This window comes from Maylandia zebra, linkage group LG8, assembly GCF_041146795.1.
Source record: "Maylandia zebra isolate NMK-2024a linkage group LG8, Mzebra_GT3a, whole genome shotgun sequence".
Classification (NCBI taxonomy): domain Eukaryota; kingdom Metazoa; phylum Chordata; class Actinopteri; order Cichliformes; family Cichlidae; genus Maylandia; species Maylandia zebra.
This window is the reverse complement of record NC_135174.1, coordinates 15113314-15139781: the sequence shown is the minus strand read 5'-3', so window position 1 is coordinate 15139781 and position 26468 is coordinate 15113314. Positions and strand designations below refer to the sequence as shown.

At 42.1% G+C, this 26468-nt stretch overlaps 3 protein-coding genes across 3 annotated transcripts in view; 2 read left to right on the top strand and 1 right to left on the bottom strand.

Moving 5' to 3' along the window:
- The first annotated feature begins 4652 nt into the window (after positions 1-4652).
- Positions 4653-8501, top strand: tbx6 (T-box transcription factor 6). Its single transcript, XM_004574616.2, has 8 exons — positions 4653-4722; positions 5213-5432; positions 5742-6009; positions 6101-6244; positions 6409-6479; positions 6564-6622; positions 6724-7003; positions 7253-8501. The coding sequence occupies exons 1-8, from the start codon at positions 4653-4655 to the stop codon at positions 8499-8501; spliced, it is 2361 nt and encodes a 786-aa protein (XP_004574673.2).
- Positions 8502-12088: 3587 nt separating this feature from the next.
- On the top strand, positions 12089-17506 carry prodh2 (proline dehydrogenase 2). The gene is made up of 11 exons (XM_004574617.4): positions 12089-12182; positions 12317-12682; positions 12776-12966; positions 13923-14049; positions 14383-14454; positions 14547-14627; positions 15153-15296; positions 15430-15596; positions 15697-15807; positions 16355-16443; positions 16632-17506. Exons 2-11 carry the CDS (start codon positions 12455-12457, stop codon positions 16811-16813), a joined length of 1392 nt encoding a protein of 463 aa, XP_004574674.3. The 5' UTR covers positions 12089-12182; positions 12317-12454; the 3' UTR covers positions 16814-17506.
- Positions 17507-17632: 126 nt separating this feature from the next.
- LOC101478869 (eukaryotic translation initiation factor 3 subunit C) overlaps positions 17633-26468 on the bottom strand; it is a 16338-nt gene continuing 7502 nt past the window's right edge. The window contains exons 11-23 of the mRNA XM_024803431.2: positions 24424-24565; positions 24102-24227; positions 23851-23944; positions 23464-23651; positions 23100-23324; positions 22802-22993; positions 22236-22407; positions 21996-22155; positions 20581-20646; positions 18746-18833; positions 18439-18604; positions 18266-18307; positions 17633-18017 (exon numbers count right to left, since the gene is read on the bottom strand). Coding sequence (XP_024659199.1) covers positions 17941-18017; positions 18266-18307; positions 18439-18604; positions 18746-18833; positions 20581-20646; positions 21996-22155; positions 22236-22407; positions 22802-22993; positions 23100-23324; positions 23464-23651; positions 23851-23944; positions 24102-24227; positions 24424-24565 — 1738 coding nt within the window. The 3' untranslated portion in view covers positions 17633-17940. The remainder of the gene's footprint in view (positions 18018-18265; positions 18308-18438; positions 18605-18745; positions 18834-20580; positions 20647-21995; positions 22156-22235; positions 22408-22801; positions 22994-23099; positions 23325-23463; positions 23652-23850; positions 23945-24101; positions 24228-24423; positions 24566-26468) is intronic.

The following is a 26468-nucleotide window of genomic DNA, read 5'->3' as shown; positions in this document are numbered from 1 at the left end:
TGTGCTGTTGGCGTGTGGAATAAGACAAAATATCATCAGCTAACAAATGCAGTGCGAGCCGAAGATAAAACAAGTAATCTGTAATCTTAATGCATGCAGCTCCTACATGCAGACGACACATTGTGTGTTTTAATCCCGATGATGTGACCTTTGCTTCCATGCCGAGAGGAATTTCAGCATCCGCAAGTTTTTTTTTTTTTCCTAAAATGAATAGTTTCTGCTTCCTGCACAGAGAGAAGGTAATCCTCATGGGATTAAAATGTTTGCTGTTGCTGTATAAACGTGGATATTGGACCCCACCTGCTCCACAGGAGACATCAGCACCAGCCTGAGCCAGCTATGAAGATTCAAAGCTGCAATTCAAGGATTTTTTTTTAATGTATCTCATAACTTGTGAAAGATAAATGAAAGTGACAGGTTCTTCTCAACAAGATGACCTTTTAACCTCTGAACAAACATGGATGGAAATCAAACGATTTAGCACATACATGTCAAAGAGCAGGCCTTTGGTATTGCTTCAGTGCACGTACTCCTGCCCCACTGCTGAGGCTTAAAAACAAAAACAAAACTAGTAACAGTCCTCATTATTGACTTTTACAGAGTCTTACGCCTGCACCACCTATGACACACCTGTTCTTTCATAAAAACATTAGGAGGCATCACACACTTCGCTGCCCCCCCGTCAGGGTAGTGGCTTTTCTCTCAGTGTGGTGTTCACACCTCCGCTTCCTTTCAGTCCTCAGCAGCTTTTATCCCTAACAACACACAAATGGAGAAGGAAAACAGCTAGAACAACGCGTATACTTCGCTCCTGTAAACCGACTCCAGCTGTCACTTTTATAGTGCAAGCAGGTAGGTCTGAGGCCTGTCAGCTTGAAAGTTTCCTTCTCCCACTGAGCCCTACGAGGTGGATAAATATACTGCAGGGCATCATCCACAGTGAGGCAAAGCTGCAGAGTGTAATTTGCTTTAAAGTCTCTATTTGATTTATATTTGAAAGTCTGTTGAGTCTGTTGGTTAATAAGTCTAATGAAACTCAGCAGCAGCCTGTTGAACTAAAGTTTCTTGTGACAACTTTCTGTGATCTTTACCAAGTCAGGGAGTTGAAACTGATTCAGGAAAAGCAGAATGAGGACTGCTGCATGCAAGAAAAAAATGCTGATATAAAATGATACTGTATTTTTACTTTAAAGTAAAATTTAGAGTAAAATATTTCACTTTTATACTTTGCTTCTGCACACCATCACAGTGGAGTGACTTAAGTGCAGACATCTTTAGATGATGGGCTTAAAATGAGCATTAACTGTTTCGAAATTATGATAAAAAAAAAACAGTCCTTCATTTTTCAGAGACTCATAAGTAATTGGATAAAATGATATAATGTTAAATTTAAGGATTATTATTCATGCTTGGATAAAAATCTTTTGCAGTTGCCAAGAAATGCTGCGTTTCCTCACTTGAGACGTTTTGCTAGGCCTTTTCAGTCTTCAGTTGCTGCTTGTTTGTGGGAGTGAAAAGCATGATGGGTTGGGTTGAGATCAGGTGATTGACTTGAGCGCTGAGGAATATCCCATTTCTTTGTCTCAAAGATCTCTTGGTTTGCTTCAGCAGTTTGCTTTGGGTCTTTGAAGTGCTGTTCAGCAGTTCTGCAGCATGTGGCTGAATCTGAGCAGACCGTACACTTCTTAATTTATCCTGCTATTCCAAACAGCAGTCATATCATCAAGAAACACCGGTGACCTGGTTCTACTGGCAGCCAAATTATACCAATACCATAATAATAATGCCATAATACTGCCTCCAGCATGTTTGACAGCTAATGCGGTATGCTTCAGATCATCAGCTGTTAAATGTTCCCATTATTCTGGCACAAGTTCATAGTGTTTTCATCTGTTCAAAGAGGGGTTTTTGTTTTGTTTTGCCCAACTGTGCAGACTCTTTTAGGCACTTTCTGGCAAAGTCCAGTCCGGCCTTCTTGTTCTTGAGTGTAACAAGTGGTTTGCACCTTCTTGCAAACCCTTTATTTTTCCATTCATGAAGGCTTCTCTTCTCCAGAGTATCCTTGACTTGGTGTTCATTTACTTGCTGTCAAGTTGCTTTTCTTATGATTCCTCCACTCCTCATGTTTTGCTGCTCTGATAAATAATTTTGTTTTTCCAATCTAATGACGGGCTCCACCGACATCTCTTTGGGGCTCAGCTTTAAAATTACAGCGAAAAGCTAAAAAAATTCAAAAATTTTGAATCCACATCAGCTATAATTATTTTTTGTGTTTAAATTGCAAGGAAAAGGGCCTCACCTGGTCATGAAACTTTTTGACCATTTGAAAATGAAGGGCTGTTTATAAAAAATGACCATAACTCCTAAACAGTTGATGCAAAACTTGTACAAATCCTTGAATTAAAGCTGAAAGTCACATTTGAATCATTTAAACTCGTCTGCAGTGGTGTTCAGAGGCAAAACTACAAAAATTATTAAACAAATTATGGTTACTCCATTTTTTACTCCTTAAATCCTGTGCAGACCATTCCTATTAATGATTATTTAATCCAAACACATTTACTTTTTCTTGCAAATGAGTGTAATGACCCTGTGGTACAGCTACATTTACATGCCTGCTTAACAAATGTCAGTCACAAAAAAAATCAGGACACTGTGAATCAGTTTGAACGGGTCCATTGTTTTGGGCGCATAATCCCTAAATACAAACTTGCATATAAACACTTAGACAGTCACACTTGTCTAGTGGCCAAACTGCAGCCACTGGCCAAACTGTCGCCCTCCTCCACCTAAACTCAGGGTCTGACTCCCTGCTGAGACAGCCTAACAGGCAGCCTGCTGGGAGGAAGAAACATGTCATCAAGTCATCAGAAAGCCCCAGGGGACCAAGCAATAAACTCCTTTAATGTATAAGAAGTTTTGCATTTCCAAGAACTATTCATTAGAGAAAATTAAGAAAGTTAAAAAAATAGCTAGATGAAAACTATGTATAAATTATTCTGCATTTACATCAATAAATGCAAAAAACAACAAAAGTAAATAGTTACTAATTATAATAAAATAAAAAATTACTTATTTTCTCCTGCATGCATTACTGTGCCAATGCCTTGAACCACCAGACTTCCATGTAGGTTTTAAATTGGTGTTGAGAATCTCTGAAAGTCTTTCAAAGCTTTTCTTTGCACTTTAGCTTTTTTGGGGTCATTTTTCGTCCAGTCCTTGTACCTGACCATATTCAGATGAATGCCTCTTTACACTGATTAATGAATTGTTTAAGCATACAAAAAAAAGGCGTCTAAAGAGCTATTAGTCAAAACCTTGGCATATCTTAGCAAGGTGTGCAGTGTTTCCTTAAAATAATAGCAGTGAGCGTCTACAGACATCTGCAAAACAAGGTGGAGGATCTGTCATGGATTGGGGCTGCATTTCCATCAATGGTGTTGGAGATCTTTTAAAAATTAATGGCACTGCAAAAAAGTACAGTGAGATTATGAGCGACAGTGCAAAACCATCTGGACTGCATCTGATTGGCAGCATCTTTGTTTTTCAGCATGACAACAATCTCAACTACACTGACGATGCAGTAAAAACATGCTTGGACAGAAAAAAAACATAAAGGAACACTATCAGTTCAATTCAGTTCAGTATTATTTATATAGTGCCAAATCACAACAACAGTTTCCTCAAAATATGTAATACTGTAAGATAAAGATGTTATAATAATTAGCCATAGATTGACCATAGATTACTGAAGCAGTGAGGGATCATCTTAACAGAGAACAGAACATAAGGCAGCCATCATCCAAAGAAGCGCTCCGAATTTTCTTCAAAAACCTTGAGAAGTATTCCTGAAGAGTACTTCAAGGAATTACAAGAAGGCTTCCCAAGACAATTCAGTCTGTGTTAAAGAATAAAGGTGGTCATACCAAATATCAGCTTTCAAACTGATTATAGAATTGTCAAAATTCTGTTTTTTTCTTATATACTACGTTTTCATGCATGTTTGTATGTTTTAATCAATTGCTGGATCTATTTCCCATTTTCCCAACAAAATATAAAGAAGGGGTAGACTGTTGTATTGGACTGTGCTTGATGCATTAATGCATGTTCTTGTTGATGGTTGTGATTTAGCATATTTGACCTTCCATGCATCCATAGTTAGATAGTTTACAGATTTGCGTGTAAAATAAATGATCTTCAGTGCACTGAGTAAGTAAAAGAATAAAGGAAAGTAAATCACAATCAGTGTTTTCAGATATTGAGATAAACCCTGATTTCCTCCAATGTGATGAGTGTTGTTTGTTTTCTTTGTTGGAACAGAAATGAGAATTGAGGGTAAAGGGAGGAGAGACAGGGAGGCAAATAAAACTCTATGTGAAAATGGGCCCATTTGGCCATAGGTGTGAAGTCCCACTCACCTATTTAAGAGAGCTCGTCAGCCCTGTGGGCTCTGACGGAAAAAGGACAGCCGATGGTTAAGAGCGCGAGTCAGAAGTTGAGTGAAAAACTCTCTAGTTGCAGCTACTTTTTTGTTATAGAAAGCAGAGAAAAATCTGTACGAGGAACAGGAGAGAGCAAAAGGAGCTGAAGAAATGTTAATTTGGATCCGGTGAAGAGGACGAATAAAGAGACAAAGACAGACAAGAAGGACTATGCTGAGCATGGAGATGTTCCCTGGTTTGACTCTGGGACCACAAAGGATTGGAGACTGCTTTTACAGAGGTGAGAGGGACTGAATGCATTCATGTTTAAGCAATAAACATAAACAGATGTCTTATTTTATACTGTTGATTGTACATTAAGGAATAAATGTTTTCATAAATCAGAACCTTTTTAATTTCTCACTTTTTAGGTCCTTAGAAAATGACAAAACAAATATATTAATGCCCTACAGCAAAGACAAAGGCATGATGGGGCCTTTAATGCAGCAGCCAAACCAGAAATACTACATTAAAAAACGTTTGCACTGAAAGTTCCAGTTAAGTGCTGAAGACACAATTTACTCTTTAAACCTTTTTTTGTACACCTGAAAATACATGAAAGTGGTTTTTAGATCAGATGGAAAAGACTGAATGAAACTTAGTGATTCAGTAGTTTGTACAAGTAATTAAATATATTTAATTTAAGTATACATTTAAAATATGGCTCCATATTTGCTTCACTTTCACCAGTTAAATAAAGTTTTTTTCCTTGGATTTGTTCTTTCCCACAGAGCGGGAGGCACCTGTGCATATACCGCTGTTCCCTCCGGCATGCGAAGCAGCCGCCAAAGCTCTGCCTCCAAGGCTGCTGGCTCCTCCTCCTGCTCCCGTCTCCAATGAGGCTGCAACCACAACCCCGAAAGATGAGGTGAAGATGGAGCTGGAGAACTCGTCTTTATGGAAGCAATTCAGCTCGGTGGGGACAGAGATGATCATCACAAAGAAGGGCAGGTGAGAGATTACATCTGTATTACTCCCCTTATCCCCTAGCCCTTATTTGTGGGGTGTAGCAATTTATCCCAGACAAACCCCAAAGTCATATCATGACCCATCTTGGGGAAATAAATTTACTTTTCATTAAGTCGTGGCCTCCTAAATGGGTCGTAGCAGTCTACCATCTCTTCTAACTTTATACTCCTCTGTTTTTAATGTTTTCATCCCATCTTGCCTTCATCAGTTTTAGTTCTTCCCTAATTCCTTCTCATTTACTGTTTTCTGTGACCTTTGGTGTCCTGAACCTATTTCATTTTGTTTTTTTAGACGGATGTTTCCTGGTTTGAAGTTGAAGCTGTCGGGCCTGAATCCATCACTCCGTTATATCCTCCTCCTGGATATTGTTCCCGTTGACAACTCCCGTTATCGTTTCCAAGGTGGCGGGTGGCAAGCTGTTGGAGCTGCAGAGGCGAGGCTACCAGACCGGGTGTTCATCCACCCAGATTCTCCTGCCACAGGTGCCCACTGGCAGAGCCGCACCATGTCATTTCACTACGCCAAGCTCACAAACAACACCCTGGACACACAGGGACATGTACGTACTGCACATGAACAGGCCTAGTGGAGATACAGCACATAACCTTCAGTGGTGCATGTTGAGTTAAGCCTTTTTCTTCTATTCAAAGATCATCCTACACTCTCTGCATCGATACCAGCCCAGAATTCATGTGATAGAAGCCCGGGATGTACTGAGGTGGGGTGGAGGGCAGCACTCCTTTGTTTTCCCCGAGACCCAGTTTATCACCGTCACCGCCTACCAGAACAGCAAGGTACCGTTATTTTCTGCTCTGACTGCGAGTTTTGTGTTACCAAGCAACAGACTCACAGAGACACTCATTCATTTGATATATAAGAGATTCTTTGCAACATTAAGAACATGATTTCAAACAACAGATGTAATGTAATATTAAATGTGTTTTGTGTTTATTTTCAGATCACTGAGCTTAAGATCAACTCCAACCCTTTTGCTAAAGGCTTCCGTGAAGACGGCATGAACAGCAAAAAGTAATTCCCAACACAAGCAGCAAAAACTCACAGTCTACATTCATCTGTTGTTGTGCAGGATCTAAATGCCTTTTTTCTTTATAGACAAAGAGATGCGAGACAGAAACGCAAAATTGCCGTCTTGACAGAAACTTTAGATATAGGTAAGGGGGAAAACCAGATTTATGGCACGTTAAGTAACTTAATTTAAAAATGAATGTAATGTATTTCTCATTTTGAAACATTTCCACTTGTCTGCCATCAGTGAACTGTGATCCATGCGACTCCACTGAGCTCCTGCAGCAGGCCCCAGTAACCGGTGCAGACCTGCAGGCCCTCGCTCTGGCCTCTCTGCCTGCACTGCCCGAAACCTCCTGTGGGTTCAGACCAGGGGACACCTCCTATCAGGACACTTTGGTCCCGGAGCAGTCACTGGACCTCGGCCAGGAGTTTATGGCATCCCAGATGTCTGACATCAGCATCACATTGGCCAGTGGCATACAAGAGCTGCCAGGAAGCGAGAGGGCAAATAGTATGATTGAAAGGTAGGAGGCAGAGGAATGTAATTGATATTAGCATGATTCACATTGATAGACTATACAAAGAATAATGTTTTATATTTTTAGTTTATATTCTTCTTTACATAACCTAACCTAGCAATGTCAAAATTTCTGGTTCAGTCTTACTGCTAGGAGATGTGTGGTTTACACACATCTCTAATGGCTGATTATTATTATTTTCAGAAATTACGACACTAAATTGATTCAAGCTCTCATTTCCTTTCTCCTCCACAGATCAGACACAATGGCTGAGGCAGCCTACACCTCCAGCTTCCCTGCTGCTCAAGCCAGCTCCTCCTCTTTCCCCTCTGCTCCGCTCCCTCAGTCATCCTCCTCCTTCCCCTCCCATCCTGCCTCTGACCCCTCGGACAGATCTGATCCTCAGCCCTCCATCCCTCCTATCACCTATCCCTCCCTTCTGTCATCTTCCCCCGCACTCTCTTCCACCTCCAACACTCCCTCGCTGCAGCAGACCTCCTTCACCTTCCCCACTCCGCCCCCTTCCAGCTCCACCTCCCCACAACCACTCCTTTCGTCATCATCCTCCCCTTCCTCTTCCTCAAACAACTACCATGCAGTCCCAGACACCATCAGCCCCCACACTTCTACTGATGCCTCTTTTCATGCCCCGTCGTCCACCACATGTCCGTCAGATCTCCAGGACCAAGTAGCTGTTCATTCTCTGCTCACCCAGCCTGGCCAGCAGCTACAGGCCGGACCTCTCGCCACTGATTCACCCAGTGATCAAAGCTCTGCAGCGTTTATGTATCAAAATATTGTGCCAACAAATCCCAGCCCCACTCTGAGCACTGCTCAGCCTTTCCCCTGTCAAAACCAACCACCAGCTCCAGTTCTGTCTTGCTCCTTACCCATGCATGCTTCTTCCACATCTTTTGCTCCTCCATCTATTCCCCCACAGATGCAAAATCTGCCTTTTTCCCATGTATCTCCCAGCCCGGCCCACCCTGCCCTCCACCTCCCAAATCTGACCCACCAAGCTCAAGCTCCTTCACTTGCTCCAGCTACTGCATTTCCTCCCTCTTCTTTCCCTTACCCACCATCCACCCTTCCTCATCCTCCTTTTCAACCCTCCTCTTGCTTGGCTGTTGCTTCTTCTTTCCAGCAGTCCGTCACCCCTGCTGCCACACTGCCGCCACTAGCACACAATCCTTGTACATCATCTTCTACGCCCTCATATCCTGCTGTTGAAATTGGTGCAGTGCCTCCCTTCAATCCTGCACCACCTTATCGTCCAGAGATGGTACGGCACCACCCATCTCTTCTCCCACAGCTGGATCCATCACTTCCCCCTTCTGCCCCTAACCCAGCCCTCTACCCCACCTTTAAATCCTACCCTCTCCGGCTATGTCAGGACCCTCACCCCTCCCTCTCAATCCCATTCAGGCACTTGTACAGGCAACAACATGGCCACTCACTCTCACAGGGGTCCTACCTGGAAATGAGCACAAGACCAATGTTTTGAAATATGGTATTTTTATATGGATGAACTTTTAAGGGGAGTCAATGATGTGTAGAATTAGCTTAAGCCCAGTGTTTGTGTGTCTGTGTCTTCTCAGCAGTTCAGCTGACAGACTGATGAAACTGGGCCTCGTTTGTATATACTTGTTGAAGATTTTCTTTTCTATATTCATTCCAGTGTGAAAAATAAAATATTGTTTTTTCAAGCTTTTGTGACTCAATCCTTTTCAACTGAAATATTTTGCTGACAAAGACTGTAATATTTGTATGTAGCTTGAAGGATTTGTCAGATATCCAGCTGAGACTTTGGGGAGTTACTGAGAAGATATGACTAGTTTAAGTAAAGACTGGAAACTAGAGATACAATGTAAAAAATAAAAAATCGAGCACTCTTGAGTGAATTTCTGCCTTAAATCATCTTCTTAAATTTGACTGTTGGACTGGTTGGAAAATCTATGCATATTAGCCCCAAACAATCAGTGTAACCTACCACTCTCATTAACATTGAATGAAAACATAGACTGTATAAAAAGGATGGACGCTGCCACCATGATGTCACTTATGGTGTGTTCCTCAAAAAGTCAAAAATTCCGACTTCCTAGTCAGAAATGTCTTTTGTGGAATCCTGCCTCAACTCAGAAAGTCGGAGCACGCTGACATACCCCGAGTTAGCAATCGAAGATGTCAGCACTGTTGCCAGGTTTTGTACCGTATTTTCACAACCATAAGGCGCACTTAAAAGTCTTAGATTTTCTTCAAAAAGTGCGGCGCGCCCTATAGCGCGGTGCGCCCTATGTGTTGTAAGGAGGACGTAGTAGAGAACACCATGAGAACGTTAAAGGGTGAAGTGTGGGCGTTGATCGTATATACCGGGACAATCGCACATACCTGTATAAAAGAACAGGTATGTGCATTATGCAGGACATCGTTGTTTTAACAACCCTGAAAATGGCAAAGAGACACGCTTACGAAGCACAGTTTAAACTGAAGGCCATCAGGTACGCGGAGGAACATGGAAATCGAGCAGCGGCGAGAGAATTTAAGATTAACGAATCGATGGTTCGCAAATGGAGGAAGCTGGAAAACAAGCTCCGGCAGGTCAAGAAAACGCAGCTGAGTTTCCGCGGACATAAGGCGAGGTGGCCCGAGTTGGAGGAAAGACTCGAGCGGTGGATCATCGAGCAAAGAGCAAGCGGGAGAAGCGTTTTGACGGTCACCATTCGGCTAAAAGCAGTTTCACTAGCTGAAGAGATGAACATTGAATATTTCCAAGGAGGTCCGTCTTGGTGCTTTCGTTTTATGAAACGGTGCCATTTTTCCATCCGGACCAGGACTACGGTAGCGCAGCAACTTCCAGCAGATTATAAGGAAAAGCTGGCCATCTTCCGCTCCTACTGCAGCAAACACATCGGCGACAAAAACATCCAGCCCAGCCACATCACAAACATGGATGAGGTCCCGCTCACTTTTGACATCCCGGTGAGTCACACTGTGGAGAAGAAGGGGACCAGCACGGTAGCGATACGCACAACGGGGTATGAAAAGTCTTCTTTTACTGTTGTGCTTGGCTGCCATGCTAATGGACAGAAACTGCCGCCTATGGTGATTTTTAAGCGAAAGACTTTGCCTAAAGAGAAGTTTCCAGCAGAAATCATCATTAAGGCAAATGAAAAGGGCTGGATGGATGAGGAAATGATGAAAGAGTGGCTGAGGGAGGTGTATGTAAGGAGACCAGGTGGTTTTTTCCACGCAGTTTCACTAAGAGTGGAAGGCAGCGCCGGGGGTGTTACGCCACAATTTGCCAATGGATTGTAGATGCTTGGGCTAACATGTCTGCTGGCACTGTTGTTCGAGCTTTCGCAAAAGCCGGCATCGTTTCCGAGGAGCCGCACGGCACGGAAAGTGACTCTGACAGTGAAGACAGTGAACCTGGCATGTTTGATGGAGATTTAGCGCAGCTGTTCAATTCAGGCACAGAGGATGAGGACTTCCATGGGCTTGATTGATGATAAAAATGTGAGTACCAAACTTTGTTTTGCTCCTGCTTTATTTTTAAATATGCACACTTGTATGCTTGTGTGTTGTTGATGATGACGATTACCGGCAATAGAAATGTGAGTAAGGTACCGAATTCAGGTTTGCTCCCGCTTTATTTTTAAATACGCATACGGTACTTGCATGCGCCCTATGGTCCAGTGCGCCTTATGTGTGTGTTAAATACAGTAAGGGCACACATAACTGAGACTGCGCCTTTTAGCACAGTGCGCCTTATGGTCGTGAAAATACGGTAGTTGCAAAACAAGCCCAAATCATCACCCCTCCACCACTGTGTTTGACAGTTGGTAGGAGGTGTTTGTGCTGATATGCCTGCGCTTGGATTTCTCTAAACATTGCCAGATATCTCCACTTTGGTCTTATCCACAAGAAGTCTTGTCGTTTGTTCAGATGCAACTTTGCAAACCTAAGCCATGTTCATTTTAGAGAACCTGGAAACCCGTCCAAACAAGCCATACTTTTTCAGTCTTTTGCTGAGTGTACTGTCATGAACTTTCCAGACTGATGGGCACTAACAATCGTATCATTGTATTGTGTTAACACACACTTGAATATCCCAGAACTAAACTATCAAACCTTCTGCGTTTACAGAGTTGCTCACACTTGCCGACAACCAGCTTCAGAACTGCACTGAAAGCTTTATTTTTCTCACATAAGTGTACCTCCTAATTGCTGTTACGCAAATTACAAGGAAGACTAAACAGGAAACATCTGATTTTCCATATTCAGACATGGGTCAGGATTGAATGTCTAATAAGCTCCACCCCATTCATTCAATCAAATGTGAAATACTATTTTGTAAATAGATGGTTTATATTTTAAAGCTTTTAGAATTTAATTTTACTTCTTTCCATTGAGTTTTACTCAGAAAATGACTCTATCTTATAATTTGTTATGCAAAAGTTTTAGCTTTGATGATGAGTTTGACACCCCTGATCTAGAAGATTAGAAGCAGTTAAAGCTCTGTCACTGATCTCTGCCACAGTGCAGACAAAGACAGCATCAGTCATTTTGTGGACAGCTATGAGTACATTTATGGCTGGGAGAGCAGAGATTGTGGGGGATTAACAGGATTTTTAGACTAACAAGTCAAAGGTACTTGACGAGGACGTCAGCAGGCAGCAGTTAATCATTTCCTCTCTCGGCTGCTTTTCGTGGCTTTTGGGGAAACAGATGTTTGAGCTCAACCCTTCTCTAGATATAATGGAGCTTTCAGCATTTGTTAAGTGTACAATTTTCTCTCCTGTTCATTACTGTAACATCACATGGGCCACAAACTACACAGCTCATTTGATCAACTATTTGACTGAATTTGATCCACATTAATGGGACTCTTCAGACAAATCTATTTTAAAACTTCTAGGAAACAAAAAAGTCTACAATACAAAAAGACTAGATTCAACATGATTATATATCTTATACATGATATCTATACACAGGTGAGCTTTTCTTGTCCATTCGTTTGATTTCATTCTAAGGGTCAACCTGATGTTTACTCAAATTTCCAAGTTGTCATTTATTAACCAGCGAGTTAACCAAATATGATAAATTCTACCGGCTCACACTTGGACTGTCAAAGCTTTGGCTTTTCATTGTTTAGCTCTTCCGAGTGCCACTGTTAGGATGGACGGTAAGGTGTTTGTTTATACAGTTTTATTACTGCAATGGATAGTAACAGACGCTGCTTCTGATTCATCATGATTGTGACTGACCGTTCTTGGAGTAAGGCCGACTAACTGTACAGACACTTTCTTCTTTCAACAGGGAATAACTCTTCCTGAGACGATCACTGAGAGTCTGTATTTTATTTAACACACTGCTGCATTTGAGAGGAAACAAAGAAAAGAAAAAGCTTTATCTACAAGCTGCATCAGTCACGCACTGCACACTTCTCCCGGGACCATGCTGTGCTCCTATTTACGTCCCTCTCTCCCTCACATTTTGCCGCTGAGGCTCCTGAGTTCTGCGGCCTCCAGGGTGGCAGCGGTGAAACAGCATGAACTGCTCTCAGACACTCTGGCCTTTGAGGACCCCCGTGCCTTCAAGGTGAAGAGTCTGGGTGAGCTGCTTCGTGCTCTGGGCGTTTTCCGCCTCTGCTCCTTCCCAGCGCTGGTTAATAACTGTGGAAAGGTGAGACTGCGGTTTGTCAGAAAAGCTTCAAAATATACAAATTGACATCTGGCATTCAATCCATTCACTACTTTCCTCTTCTGCTAATTTCAGTTGATGTCGGTGGCACGCACGCTCCTGGGGAAAAGGGGGTTTTCCTTGCTGCTGAGGCCCACTGTGTATGCCCAGTTTGTGGCTGGAGAAAATGAGGCTGAAATCTCACAGTCCATGCAGAAGATGAGCCTGCAGGGAATGAGACCCATGCTGGCCGTGCCGATCGAGGAGGACCTCGGAGAAAGCACCGGGTATGACTGAGTCTAAGAAGTCGCTGAAAGGCTGCTTCAAAAGACACTTTTTAATTTTCACTCAATGTTCCTAGTACTTGGAAGTTTCGCAGCTGCTGGGCAGATTTTAGCCTTCACTACACTTTAGATCAATGCATGTGGACGTTTAGGTTTTTGGGACACTTATTAACTTAACTTAATTGAACAATGATGTGATTTTGAAATACAAGAACAAATAAATACATTTCTAATTTTGCTAGAGACAGAAACGCTCATTTAACTGCACACAACCATGAAAGAAACACATCACAAATCACAAATGTGAGAAAAATCTGATGCAGATGTTTTTTGCTTAAAGAGCAGTTGAGTGGGAGAGATTGCTCCCCTCAAAGCCAGCCTTACAAACTCAATAGCTCACTTGTGCAGCTACAAACAATGTCTTTAATATTTGTCTTGCACCTATCAAATATTAAAGACATGAAATAAAATAAAATGTTTGTGGTATTTATTTATTTTGATAAAAAATAGGCAAAGAAAAGAGTGTCAAATATTCATATATGTTCTGAATTTGGTCAACAGGAATCCAATACACACTGAGAGTCTGATAGAAGCTGTGTTTCCTCTGTGGAAGCTGAGACTGCTCGTAGATTGATGGATTTTTATCTTGAAATCTTGAAATTTCTTAAAATCTCTTCTCAACAGGTTTGCATTAATTTGTACATAATTTCAGACATTTCATACGTTTTTTTGTTTATGTATGTTTCTATGAATTGTGGCTTGTAGACTGTCTGAAGTCTGCAGTATAGGTCCCAGCCCACCTCCTGCCTCTGCATCTCAAGCGTATGAGGACAAAAGTTAAAGGACCTCACACTCAGCTCCAACCCACGACACACACAACTGTGCACAGCTGTTACACCTGAGTGTGAAGTCCACTCTTCGCGGTTCTCATGTTACGGTTTATGGTTTATCGCCTGCAGTGAGAAAAGATACGACAACAACATGGACACCATGCTGGAGTGTGTGCGAATGTCCCACAGCAACGCTTGGAGCAAAGACCCGATGATGCAGCTGAAGATCACAGCGCTGCTCAGCCCAGAGCTGTGTGTAAGGCTTCCAAATCAGAGTCCCCAGTCCTTAATATTATTATTTTTTAGAACAGATGCTCGAGGAGACTTTAAACTTTTTTTTTTTGAGTGGGTGGGTAGGTGGAGGCATTTCTGAGTATTCTGGATGTATGGGAACTGGGGTGTTAACATCAGAGGCTTCAAATGTGTGGGAAAAAAGATAAGGACACACATTTCAGAGTTTGGTGTATCCACAGCTGTTCCAGGTTGTTCTTGAATGTGCAAACCCAGCTCCCCCTACCTATCTGCCTTACCTGTTTTTATTCAGTTTTGACACTGTTTATTTCCTGAAAATGTACGTGTTGTATTAAAGGTAAAACTCACAAACATCATCAGGCAACAGCCATACGATCTGAATCTCCTCATCAGATCAATGGATGGTGAGGTGAGTCCACAATTCAACAAGTGATCCAGTTTCTTAGGTGTCACCTTTCAGTTCCCATATAAAGAAGTTTTGCCTAAAATCGTCTCTTTCAGCCAATCAGCTTCCCCGGTTTAGATGAAAAGGAAGCTGCCCACTTACGATCTGGCCTACTGAGACTCAACAAGATAGCCGAGGTAGGGGAGAGACAATCGAACACTTAACAAATGCTCCCATAGATGGGACCTGTTATGCTCACACACTTTTATTCTGAGATTTACCAAGAGTATTCACAGTTTTAACAAATAAAAACAATTTTAAATATGTAATTCATGCAAATATTGGCATTTAGACGGTCTATTAATGCTTGTCTCTGTAATGCCCTCTGCCTAGAAGCCCACTTTGTTCCGATTGGCTGCCCCTCTCCTGACTTAACCAGAACTTGCTGGTTGTAAACTCCACCTCCTCAGTCAGGGCCAAAACTGTAGCTCTGACTGTGCCTGAAGTGATTATAAATGGGAGACCATTTCAAAGTGATGTCAGTTCGGCACAAGTATACAAAAAATAGTTGGGGATTATATTATTTTAAAATCATGCACGACTGTAATTGAATATTTATTAAAGAAAACAGAGAGAAGCACAATACGCCCACTTTGACACATGAAGCAAATTTAATAAGTGTAGATGCAAATTTTGAATGAAATGAATAAAACTTTTTTTAGGCAAGTGTGAACAAAGTCAGAGTCCTGGTTGATGCTGAGTACACCTACATGAACCCCGCCCTCTCTCTTGTCGCCATGGCAATGATGAAGAAATTTAACAAAGATGGTACCTGGATCTGGAACACATATCAATGTTACCTGAAGGTAACTATCTTTATCTTTATTTCTCTTCTCATATTATCATCAAATATCAGACACTTTATGTCACTTGCACTGAGACAGTTAATGGTTTTAATTATAATTCTTTGTGTCTGTGGTTAAATTCTGTGGTTATCAGGACTCCAGGTCTCTCCTCTTAGATGCGCTGTCTCTATCCAAGAATGAGGGTTTCTGTTTGGGTGTCAAGCTGGTGAGAGGAGCCTACATGGACAAAGAGAGAAAACTAGCGATGAAAGAGGGTCACCAGGACCCCATCCATCAGAGCTGGGAGGACACCAATGACAGGTTGGTTAGACAGAAGGAAAATGTCCTGAGTGCAACAGTCAACTATCATTTTTGTTTATCTTGATTCGACTCTTGATACATTTCACGTCTTCTTGAACAGTTATAACGGATGCCTTGATTTGATGCTGGACGTCATATCCCAGGAACCTGAGCGGTACAGGATCATAGTGGCCACTCACAACGAGGAGTCAGTGAGACGAGCCGTGAAACGGTGAGAATCCACAACGACGTAATCGAGGTGGTATGTGTGCAACATATGCATAATGGAAGTGCAGTTATAGGTGAGCCAATGTAAAATCCATACTAGAATGATAAAGTTGACAAATCAGCAAATGTTTTCATAACTACTTTAAATATAAAAATACAACAAACTGTTAATGTTACTGGATTGTTGTTTAGCTTTGACAGGCAATATCTGGCAAGTTTTTCACGGGCTTAACTCAGATACTCAACTCTGCTGCTCAACCACCAAATGCTTTCCAACAATAAGATTGTTTTTCCAAGTAGCATTGTTACATCCAAGAAATAATCACAAACAATTACTTTTTTTGCAGAATTTATGATACTTTCAACTGTCTTGCAGAGCAAATACAATAAGGATAAAATGAAGCTTAGGGGTGTTCCTTTGGTCTTATGTGATAGAGGTTTATAGATGTTTATTGGTGAGAAAGGTACAACCCTCAAATGTATTTATGACCCCTAAAGGTTGGGAATCACTGCCATTTAATATATATAAATGTTGTGCACATGCTCATCAGAATGGAGGAGTTGGGGATAGACAGAGATGGAGGCTCAGTGTGTTTCGGTCAGCTGCTGGGCATGTGTGACCACGTCTCCCTTACACTGGGTGAGCTGATTTTCGTCACATCACAGCTTGACTGATGCACTTAACATAACTATTAAATGACTGTCCACGCTTTCATCACCAAAACTGATAAACCTATGCACAATCACTGCCTGAGTGGGTTGAGAAAGGAAGCTATGGTTTTGACTTGTCTGACAATCACACCATCCCATCTCTCCTCTCCCTTCCAGCTAAGGAGGGTTACTCAGTGTACAAGTCAGTGCCCTATGGCTCAGTGGATGAAACGCTGCCCTACCTGGTGCGCAGAGCTCAGGAGAACCGCACGGTGTTGCAGGGAATCCGGAAAGAAAGAGACCTACTGAGGAAAGAGCTCAATCGGAGACTCCGGCTGAGTTTAAAGGGAGCCAGCTAACAATCAACCAACACTGAACTCTGCAGTTTCATATTAACGTTTGCAACCAGGAGGTGGTGTGGAAAAGATCTTAGTGGGGAGCACTGTTGTTTAATACACTTTCATAGGTGTAATATCCAGAAAGCTCCTGAAAACTACTACTGGGCCTGTTATTTAGCAACAGAAGGTAAACTGAATTAAGCATAAAACATTTAATTAACAATGATGATTAAGGGAGTGGCACTCCAATTTCGTTGTACTCTGTACAATGACAATAAAGTCTATTCTATCATGTTAATGTGTGTGGGCGAACTGAATAAAGATCGGATCATGAGAGAACACTGTATTTGATGGACAGGGTATCAAAAGATTGCTTTTGTGTACTTTAATGTATGAAATGCTTATGAAATGTAATTAAACAAAAGAACATGATGCTCAGAAATGAGGATTTATAAAACTAGACCGAAGAAACGGATTCAAACTTCTCTACAGAGTAAGCTGCTATTGCAAGATTATTGGGGAATTTAATAAACAACTTTCCACTGCTTCGCCAGAATGTGATTCAAGTTGCTGTGAAGCATCGACTAATCAGTAATAAATGTCAGTGGTAGTGACACAGTGACTGTCCCATGGTTTGTATTTACCCAAAATTACCGAAGCACTAAGGCTTGTATGTATGCCACAAAAGAAGTAACACTTTGTAATTAACCCTCGACCCTGATAAACATAGACGTTAATGATTTTGAATGTGTGGGGAGGACTCAGTTTTCCACACATTTTTTAAAAATTTTGTTCCACGCTTTAGTGTCTTTGTGCTGAATTAAAAAACAAAAAACCAAGCACCAAAACACACTTTATTTATTTGATAAATATTAGTCAATAACACATTTTTATCCCTTAACTGTACTGCCACACTGTAACGTCAGTAATTTCTGTTAGAAATAATAAAACTTCATATTTATTGGAAGTGGAATATTACATTCTGCAGTTGCTGAGACAAAGCAGCACTAGCAGACATTGGAGTAGCAGCAAAACAGTTTTATTGAGGGAGCACGGCCAAGAGCCAAGCACACAAACATGGGGTGTTGATCTTGTTTTGAAATGAAGACCAGCTCTACTGGAAAAACTGAAATCCACAAACTTCAAGCTCAATAATTTCCTTGATTTTGATTCCTGTAACCGCCTCTCTGGTAACCCGACTGCTTCTGCTGGTAAGATTTCTGATCTGCGGTTGTACAAAGACAACAATCATCTCATTAGTGTTCACACAAATTCATTAAATCACAACAAAAGAAGAAAAAAAACAAACAAACCTCAAAATAAATCAAAACACAAAGGTGTTACACTGAAGGACTTTGCATGTTTTCTAGCAATTGCAATTGGACGAATTTAAAATAGCATCTATTGCTGAAAACATAACCCAACCTCATTAACATATGAAACAGGAAACAACCTCAGTGAAATTTAACATACCTCTCTGGTAGGATTGCTTCTGTTGGTAGCCACCTTTCTGATCTGTAATACAAATAAAAGCTCATTATCATCTAATAGCAAGATTAGCCTATGATAACAAAAGTACACAAAGAAATGGTTCAGAAAGGTTAAAAATAAGTTCCCAAAGTACTGTGAGAACAAGATGAACTTACCCCTGTTGAAGTAACCTCCATAGACGCCCTGTTTGAGGTCAAAGACGCGCTCGTTGTTCTCCACCAAGTTGCCCAGTTTCTCTGCCAACTGCAGAGCCATGTTCTGCAGAGACGTTGGCTCAGTGCGGTGCATCACTACCGTCTGTGTGGGCTGGTCGAGTGACGCCTATTTTGAAGAGAAAAGAGGGGGACCCACGTTAAGGGCAGATAGAAAGTAATCACAAATATAAACACTCAAATATAAAAGCCCCCATGAGACTGCTGTGTCTATATTTTCAGTCCACAGAACAGAAACGTCGAGTCCTACCATCAGCTCCTCGTTGATGATCATCTTGCTGATTATGCTGTGGACTGTGGGCATCTCCAATTCAAACATCTCAGACAGCGTAGCCATGCTGAAGGACAGACAAGCGTAGTAAAATTAAGGTTTGGCAGAACAGTGACCGATCATCTTTGGTCTGTGGGGAAGCTGCAGTGGTCTACAGAAATCTGTGGTTTAGTAAAGACTGATGAAACTAATACAGTGGGGCAAAAAAGTATTTAGTCAGCCACCGATTGTGCAAGTTCCCCCACCTAAAATGATGACAGAGGTCAGTAATTTGCACCAGAGGTACACTTCAACTGTGAGAGACAGAATGTGAAGAAAAAAAAAAATCCATGAATCCACATGGTAGGATTTGTAAAGAATTTATTCGTAAATTAGGGTGGAAAATAAGTATTTGGTCACCTCAAACAAGGAAAATCTCTGGCTCTCACAGACCTGTAACGTCTTCTGTAAGAAGCTTTTCTGTCCCCCACTCGTTACCTGTATGAATGGCACCTGTTTGAACTCATCATCTGTATAAAAGACACCTGTCCACAGCCTCAAACAGTCAGACTCCAAACTCCGCCATGGCCAAGACCAAAGAGCTTTCGAAGGACACCAGGAAAAGTATTGTAGACCTGCACCAGACTGGGAAGAGTGAATCTACAATAGGCAAGCAGCTTGGTGTGAAAAAATCAACTGTGGGAGCAATCATCAGAAAATGGAAGACATACAAGACCACTGATAATCTCCCTCGATCTGGGGCTCCACGCAAGATCTCATCCCGTGGGGTCAAAATGATCATGAGAACGGTGAGCAAAGATCCCAGAACCACACGGGGGGACCTGGTGAATGACCTGCAGAGAGCTGGGACCAAAGTAACAAAGGTCACCATCAGTAACACACTACAACGGCAGGGAATCAAATCCCGCAGTGCCAGACGTGTTCCGCTGCTGAAGCCAGTGCATGTCCAGGCCCGTCTGAAGTTTGCCAGAGAGCACATGGATGATACAGCAGAGGATTGGGAGAATGTCATGTGGTCAGATGAAACCAAAGTAGAACTTTTTGGTATAAACTCAACTCGTGGTGTTTGGAGGAAGAAGAATACTGAGTTGCATCCCAAGAACACCATACCTACTGTGAAGCATGGGGGTGGAAACATCATGCTATGGGGCTGTTTTTCTGCCAAGGGGACAGGACGACTGATCCGTGTTAAGGACAGAATGAATGGGGCCATGTATCGTGAGATTTTGAGCCAAAACCTCCTTCCATCAGTGAGAACTTTGAAGATGAAACGAGGCTGGGTCTTCCAACATGACAATGATCCAAAACACACCGCCCGGGCAACAAAGGAGTGGCTCCGTAAGAAGCATTTGAAAGTCCTGGAGTGGCCTAGCCAGTCTCCAGACCTCAACCCCATAGAAAATCTGTGGCGGGAGTTGAAAGTCCGTGTTGCTCGGCGACAGCCCCAAAACATCACTGCTCTCGAGAAGATCTGCATGGAGGAATGGGCCAAAATACCAGCTGTGTGTGCAAACCTGGTAAAGACCTATAGTAAACGTTTGACCTCTGTTATTGCCAACAAAGGTTATGTTACAAAGTATTGAGTTGTATTTTTGTTATTGACCAAATACTTATTTTCCACCCTGATTTACGAATAAATTCTTTACAAATCCTACCATGTGAATTCATGGATTTTTTTTTCACATTCTGTCTCTCACAGTTGAAGTGTACCTCTGGTGCAAATTACTGACCTCTGTCATCATTTTAGGTGGGGGAACTTGCACAATCGGTGGCTGACTAAATACTTTTTTGCCCCACTGTACATCTGTGCTCACCTGATGGAGTCGTATACACTGCTGTAGGTGAACAGATAGGTCCTCAGTGACTCTTCTTGGATTTTCCTATAGAGATTGAAAATGTGATGTCACTCAGGGGTAAAACCGCAAAGAATTCTGGGAACTCGTGGCAAGAGGTACTAGCGCACGCAGGCTTTCAATTGAAATCAGTTACACAGCGATAAAAAGAAACACAAAAAATGTCAAGAAGCTGTTATATTATTAACTGCAATAGCCGGTCGCATGACAGCCACGGGAAGCCGACGGGTAAAGAGATCGGTTGTTATCGGATTATGTCGTTGAAGAGAAATTGTTCGAGTCCTGTTTCCGAAGTAACAAAGAGGCAACGGGTGGCCTGGATTGCAGCCATTCAAAGACAAAATATAACGTCCCAGAACCCTCCAGCTCACAGGTTAGTCTGCTCCAAGCATTTCCACAAAGGTCAGTCTGCTGTTGTAGTTAATGCGTCATTTTTCTTAACATAATTGGTGATATAGGTTACAAGAAGGTCTGGTGCTGAACAGAAATTGTCGCGCTATGCTCCTTTATTTATTGTGCATAAATAGTGAATTGTCCTGACACAATATTGTGTTTCTCTTCTGTTATTACCATGGTACATTGACAAAAACATATACTTTTATTCACAGGATAAAACAGTTGTTTTGTATCACTAATTGCCCAGTGCGATTACAGCATACAGTATTATTGTCACTGCTACATTTCTGTGATGGGTACCAGAAATTATTTCTACTACTAATTAATTACCATTGAGCTCAAAGGTCCTATTAATAAACGGTTAACGAATGTGTATCTATGAGGACGATTTGTGAGACTGGTAAACTTATATGTACGATGGTCTTTACTTTCTACACGGTGCATTTCAAGGTCCTGTACCCATCCGTCGGTAAACTGTACCTGGGCTTGTTGCAGTGACCTGAAGTTACTAAACTTCACGAGTGTATGCACTCACTCAAAGAACCGTATAATTATAAATATGAGCGTGGTGAAGTTGGGCAGCACGCTAACGTATTTTGTCCCTCTGTGTGCTCGTAAGGATCTAACACTTTCACTGGTTTGATTTTTTTCCTCGTATCTTTTCTTTGACTTTTCATTAAGTCTGTCTTTGTACGGACCGGCATTGTTCTCCTTCGTTTTGTACATACCTTTTTGTGGGGCAAAGAAAAAGCAAGAATTTATTGGAACCGAAGAATGAACGTTTTGCGGTGCTGCAAATGCTTGCATTTGATGCAGGTACTTGGATTGTTTTGCCACGAGTTACCGGCATGCAATGCGCGAAAGTCACGTGGTCTGTCAATCTCTATTAAAAAAACAAAAAACAAAACATAAGGACGTCTAAGTGGGATTATCACACTGGTGAATGAACCAAGTGATGAACAGGGGCAGTGTATGCTAACCTGACGAGCATCTCGCGTACTCTCTGTGCCTCGGGGAACAGGTCCCAAACCTTACTGTTCATCTTCTCATTGATGATGAAAGAGTGGCAGGTACGCCAGTCTCCCATCTTCATGGCTTTGCTGGCTGCCACCACGTGCTCCCTCATGCTCTCTGGGGGTCCTGGAGGACAAATAAAGCTGTGGTTATCCTCTGTGGATGAAACTTCCTGCTACAACGAGCTCTCGTGATGCGTTTCGTACCTAGCAGGGGCTGTCTCTCCCCGACCCTGAGCTGGTGGTGGAACTGCTTGCTGATCATCCGGCGGCGGGCATCAAACTCATGGGCGGCCATGTAGGGTATTTCCAGCAGCATGGCTGACACCAGGTACACACACTCCAGCAGCTCCAGGTTGATGTGCATGTGGAACGGCACCTATTAGGGAGGATAAACGTCACGATGCATGTGTGTATCATCTAATGGATGTCTGACACATCAGTGTTTTAAAAATAAAGACCCAAACATTTGTCGTTTCATTACAGCCTTGATTTCACACTATTGTGGACACAGGCAGCTGGAGACGCCATGGAATAGTTGGCACATTAATGTGAGGTCAAGGCCCATTTAGGGAAAAAACAAAAAAGTAACTAGTCACCAAGTGCACATGAACAATTGTATGAAATCTTCTGGAAATCTGTCCTGCAGCTGTGAGAGAGGGGCCCAAAAATTCACTCACTCACAGAGTAAATCCAGGTTACAAGCAGGTCAACACTGACAGAGAAACCAACATGTTAGTTAGAGTTAACTGCTCTGGTCAGACAGCACTTACTTGTCTTCGCTTTTCAATCTTCTCCTGCTCTGCATTCCTCTCCTGCATGTTCCTCATGAGCAGACCTTGACCCAGCAGCTCCTTGGCACGGCCAGAGGACTGAATGTCCAGCAGTGCATTGTGGGCATCTTTAATCATGCCCTGCCTAAATGCACAAATGCCAAGTTGGACCATTGTTCTGTTGTACAGGATCTGGTAGGAGGAGGGGAAAACGGTTAAAACAGGCGATCTGTATATACAACTAATAGTTAGAGTCAGAACACGTTCATATGAAGAAATAATGATTACGAGTGCCTACCTGTACAGGTGGGTCAGCGTGTTGGATGTTGTCCTGCAGGTGACTCATCAGCATCAGGTCACGTGCCTGGTACCAGCGTGAGTGCAGAGCATGGTGATATATGTGGCAGAGGATAGCACAGGTACGGATACGGTCGGTGCGATCCTTGGCGTAGATGAACTTGCAGAGGCGGTCCATGATCACAGCGCTGTCCTCTCCCTCGCTCTCCTCCTGGTCCTGCTCGGACTACACAACAGAAAATCACTTCAGCACACCATTTTACACCTTATGCATAACATTTCATTAAACATCATAAAAATAGCATCATGATGCAGATGTTTGTCAAGAAAAGAAAGTTCTGATTCTGCACAGTGCCGTCTCTCACCTTGGTCTCTCCCTGCAGGCCCAGGCTGCGTCTGTGAGCTTTGTAGTCAAACTTGTAGTAGGTGTGCATGATTCTGCGCAGGTAGACACGGCAAATTTCTTCTGTGGAGCCTTTGTTCTCCATGTAGGTGAGCAGCCGGTCAACGATGCCACAAACCCTGCCCTCATCTTTGAGATTGTCAACGTATTCTGAAGGAAGATTTTAAAAAAAAGAGAGGAAAGAATAAGCAAAATACATCCATGTGAGCAGCAAATACAGCAATACAAATTTCAAGGGTGATGTAAATCCCACATTTTAGATTGCAACCCGTTAATCCACATTTACAGTCCTAACACATTCACCCTCACAGCAGTTAATAATCGTCACTCAGGTTTTGGCACCACTCACCCTGAGAGTGGGGATCAGTGTTCTGCATGATCTTTGTAAATTCTTCATCCATCCTTTCTACCAGGGTTAAGATGCATCCGCGCACCCTGAAAGGCTAACAAATACACACAAAGAAATGAATACCAGCCCATAGTTCACAAGACAGTTGATACAAATGCAGACAGTTCAACAGCTATGTGAGTGTTTTATTAGTCTAAACTGCTTTCTTTCTTTAAGTCCACAGATTGCTTGGGGTGGATGAGTGGGATCACCTGATCGGAGACGGCCAGATTCTCGCTGTCCTCTGCGATGTTCTCTCCAATGAAGATGTTGTTGTGCTCAAAGAGAATGTCCAGCAGCTCATCTATACAATCCAGACACTTTTTCCACATGTCAGGCTAAAAAAGGAGACAAGCCAGAAGAACCATAACTCAGGAACTCATTCTTTTCAATCCAAAATGTTAAACAGCACAAATAATTTTTGTGATGACTTGCAATTTTAAGATATTTCATGTAACATGAAACACTACAGTAAATCACAGGAACCCTTTTGGTTTTGTTGATACTGTAAGAATTAAAAGCAGTGTCACTCACTTTCATGAAGGCTGCCAGGTTGGGGTTGTAGTCGTACAAGGAGGCAATAATGTTGAACTTGATCTTGACCAGGATACCTTGGCCCAAGTTATTCTCTGCAGCGATGGCTGCCAGAGCATGAAATAGCTCAATTTGAGCCGCCCTGTCAGTGAGGGAGGAGAAAAAAGAAAAAAAGGAGTCAGGATTTGTTCAGGAGAAGAATTTCTCTGAAATTCATATACTGGACATACTTCCACATGACACGCCTGGTTTTATCAACAGTCGTGTGAATACGTAACTTTTTTAAAATATATATTTTTAAGCTTTAGGCTACGTTCACACTGCAGGCGAAAGCGCATCAAATCCGATTTTTTTGACCCTATGCGACCCATATCCGATCATGGTATGACAGTGTGAACGGCACAAATCCGATATTTTCAAATCCGATCTGGGTCACTTTCGTATGTGGTACTGAATCCGATACATATCCGATGTTTCAGAAAGCGACTGCTGTGTGAACGGTCAAGTCGCATTAAATCCGTCTTTTACGTCACTGACACAAGACAGACGCCAATTATCAGCACCGGAGAAGACATCGCGAACGCTTCCTGGCCATCCGGTGAAACTGCTGGGAAGACAACGTTGGAGAAACGTTAACATTTTATTTGTACTGTATAACCTGCAGATTCTGACAGAAATCTGTAACTATCCTTTGAAGCACCGCTCCTCTAAAACAGCAATAAGGATAACTATTACGTTATCTACATTATTATGTAAATAACAAAATAACTTAAAGCAAAAATTGGTTAACATGAAGTCCGAAGTCTTTATATTAAGGCCATCAGTCAAACAATACTGTTTTCTCTGGGTCTAAACAGAGCGCGTTGTGTGTGACGTCTTCTTTTGCGCATGCGGGCCGCTTTGAGCGTTCACACTAGAGTGCGTTTGCTGTCGCATTTTATTTGTAGTGTGAACGAGCAGACAAAAAAATTGGATTTGATCAAAAAATCGGAACTGAGCATTAAGACCTGCAGTGTGAACGTAGTCTTAGTGATAAATGCAGTCGTACCTGTCTGTAGGGCTGGGCCATATTATACCGTTCACGGTAATACCAGTATAATGTTAGGCAACGATAGGAAAATGAAATATCGCGATAGAATATGAGTAAAACGCGCATGCGCAGTGCCTTTGTTTTCATACGCACATGGCCGATTGTTGAGTGAAACAGATGAACCAGAATTGGTTTGTAAAAATGGTGAAACTTCCGTGATGTGGAACTGGTTTGGTGTTTGTCCGTCAGATACACGACAAAGCACATTTTTTTGCAGAACATGCAAGCGGCCGTCGTTATTGTTGTATTTGTTGGACTAAGATGCTCTTAAATCTGGGAGTAATCTGGGTCCTAAACTCCGTGGACTTCAGTTCAAACGAACACTGCAGCATCACTGAGCGTTAAAAACTGTCTAAATTCTTTCATCCTTAATAAAACGATCAGCATTGCTGCTTTACCAGGTGTAACTATGAAGTTTAACTTCCAGGCATCCATGAAAACAAAATGTATTACATTTAACAGAGTTAGAAGTTAGCAGGAAGCTAGCGGAAGTTAGCTCGCTAGTTTCGCTAGTTACCTAAGCATGATATAGCATGTTCTGACTGAGAGATTTCTGAAAAAATTCAAACGTACAGCTCTGCTATCACTTCCAACATAAATGAAGACAGGAAACTAAACAGCAGTGACGTTTGTAGGGTTACTGAAGTTGGGCTAGCTGGTATATAATGATGTGCTACGTAATCGCTAGCGACACAGCTATGTTAGCATAACATAAACAGTGAAGCTGGAGGAGGAACACTAACACTTTTCCACCTATAAAAGTTAACGTTAAAGTTCCTGATAGTTAGAGACAAATGCAATCGCATGGCAGGGTGCTGTAAACGGACCAAACTTCAGTCAGGAGAACAACTGAGATAATCCATCCACAATACGAGGTTAGTCATTAATGTGTATGAATGTGAGAGTGAATGAATAGTGGTATTGTAAAGCGCTTTGGGTGCCTTGAAAAGCGCTA

Excerpts from the sequence above, each read along its gene's own strand:
- tbx6 (XM_004574616.2), top strand. The coding sequence starts at position 4,653 with ATGCTGAGCATGGAGATGTTCCCTGGTTTGACTCTGGGACCACAAAGG. Across the intron at positions 5,433-5,741 it reads ATCATCACAAAGAAGGGCAG|ACGGATGTTTCCTGGTTTGA; the intron begins GTGAGAGATTAC and ends TTGTTTTTTTAG. Across the intron at positions 6,623-6,723 it reads GACAGAAACTTTAGATATAG|TGAACTGTGATCCATGCGAC; the intron begins GTAAGGGGGAAA and ends GTCTGCCATCAG.
- prodh2 (XM_004574617.4), top strand. The coding sequence starts at position 12,455 with ATGCTGTGCTCCTATTTACGTCCCTCTCTCCCTCACATTTTGCCGCTG. Across the intron at positions 12,967-13,922 it reads GACCTCGGAGAAAGCACCGG|TGAGAAAAGATACGACAACA; the intron begins GTATGACTGAGT and ends TATCGCCTGCAG. Across the intron at positions 15,808-16,354 it reads GTGAGACGAGCCGTGAAACG|AATGGAGGAGTTGGGGATAG; the intron begins GTGAGAATCCAC and ends CATGCTCATCAG.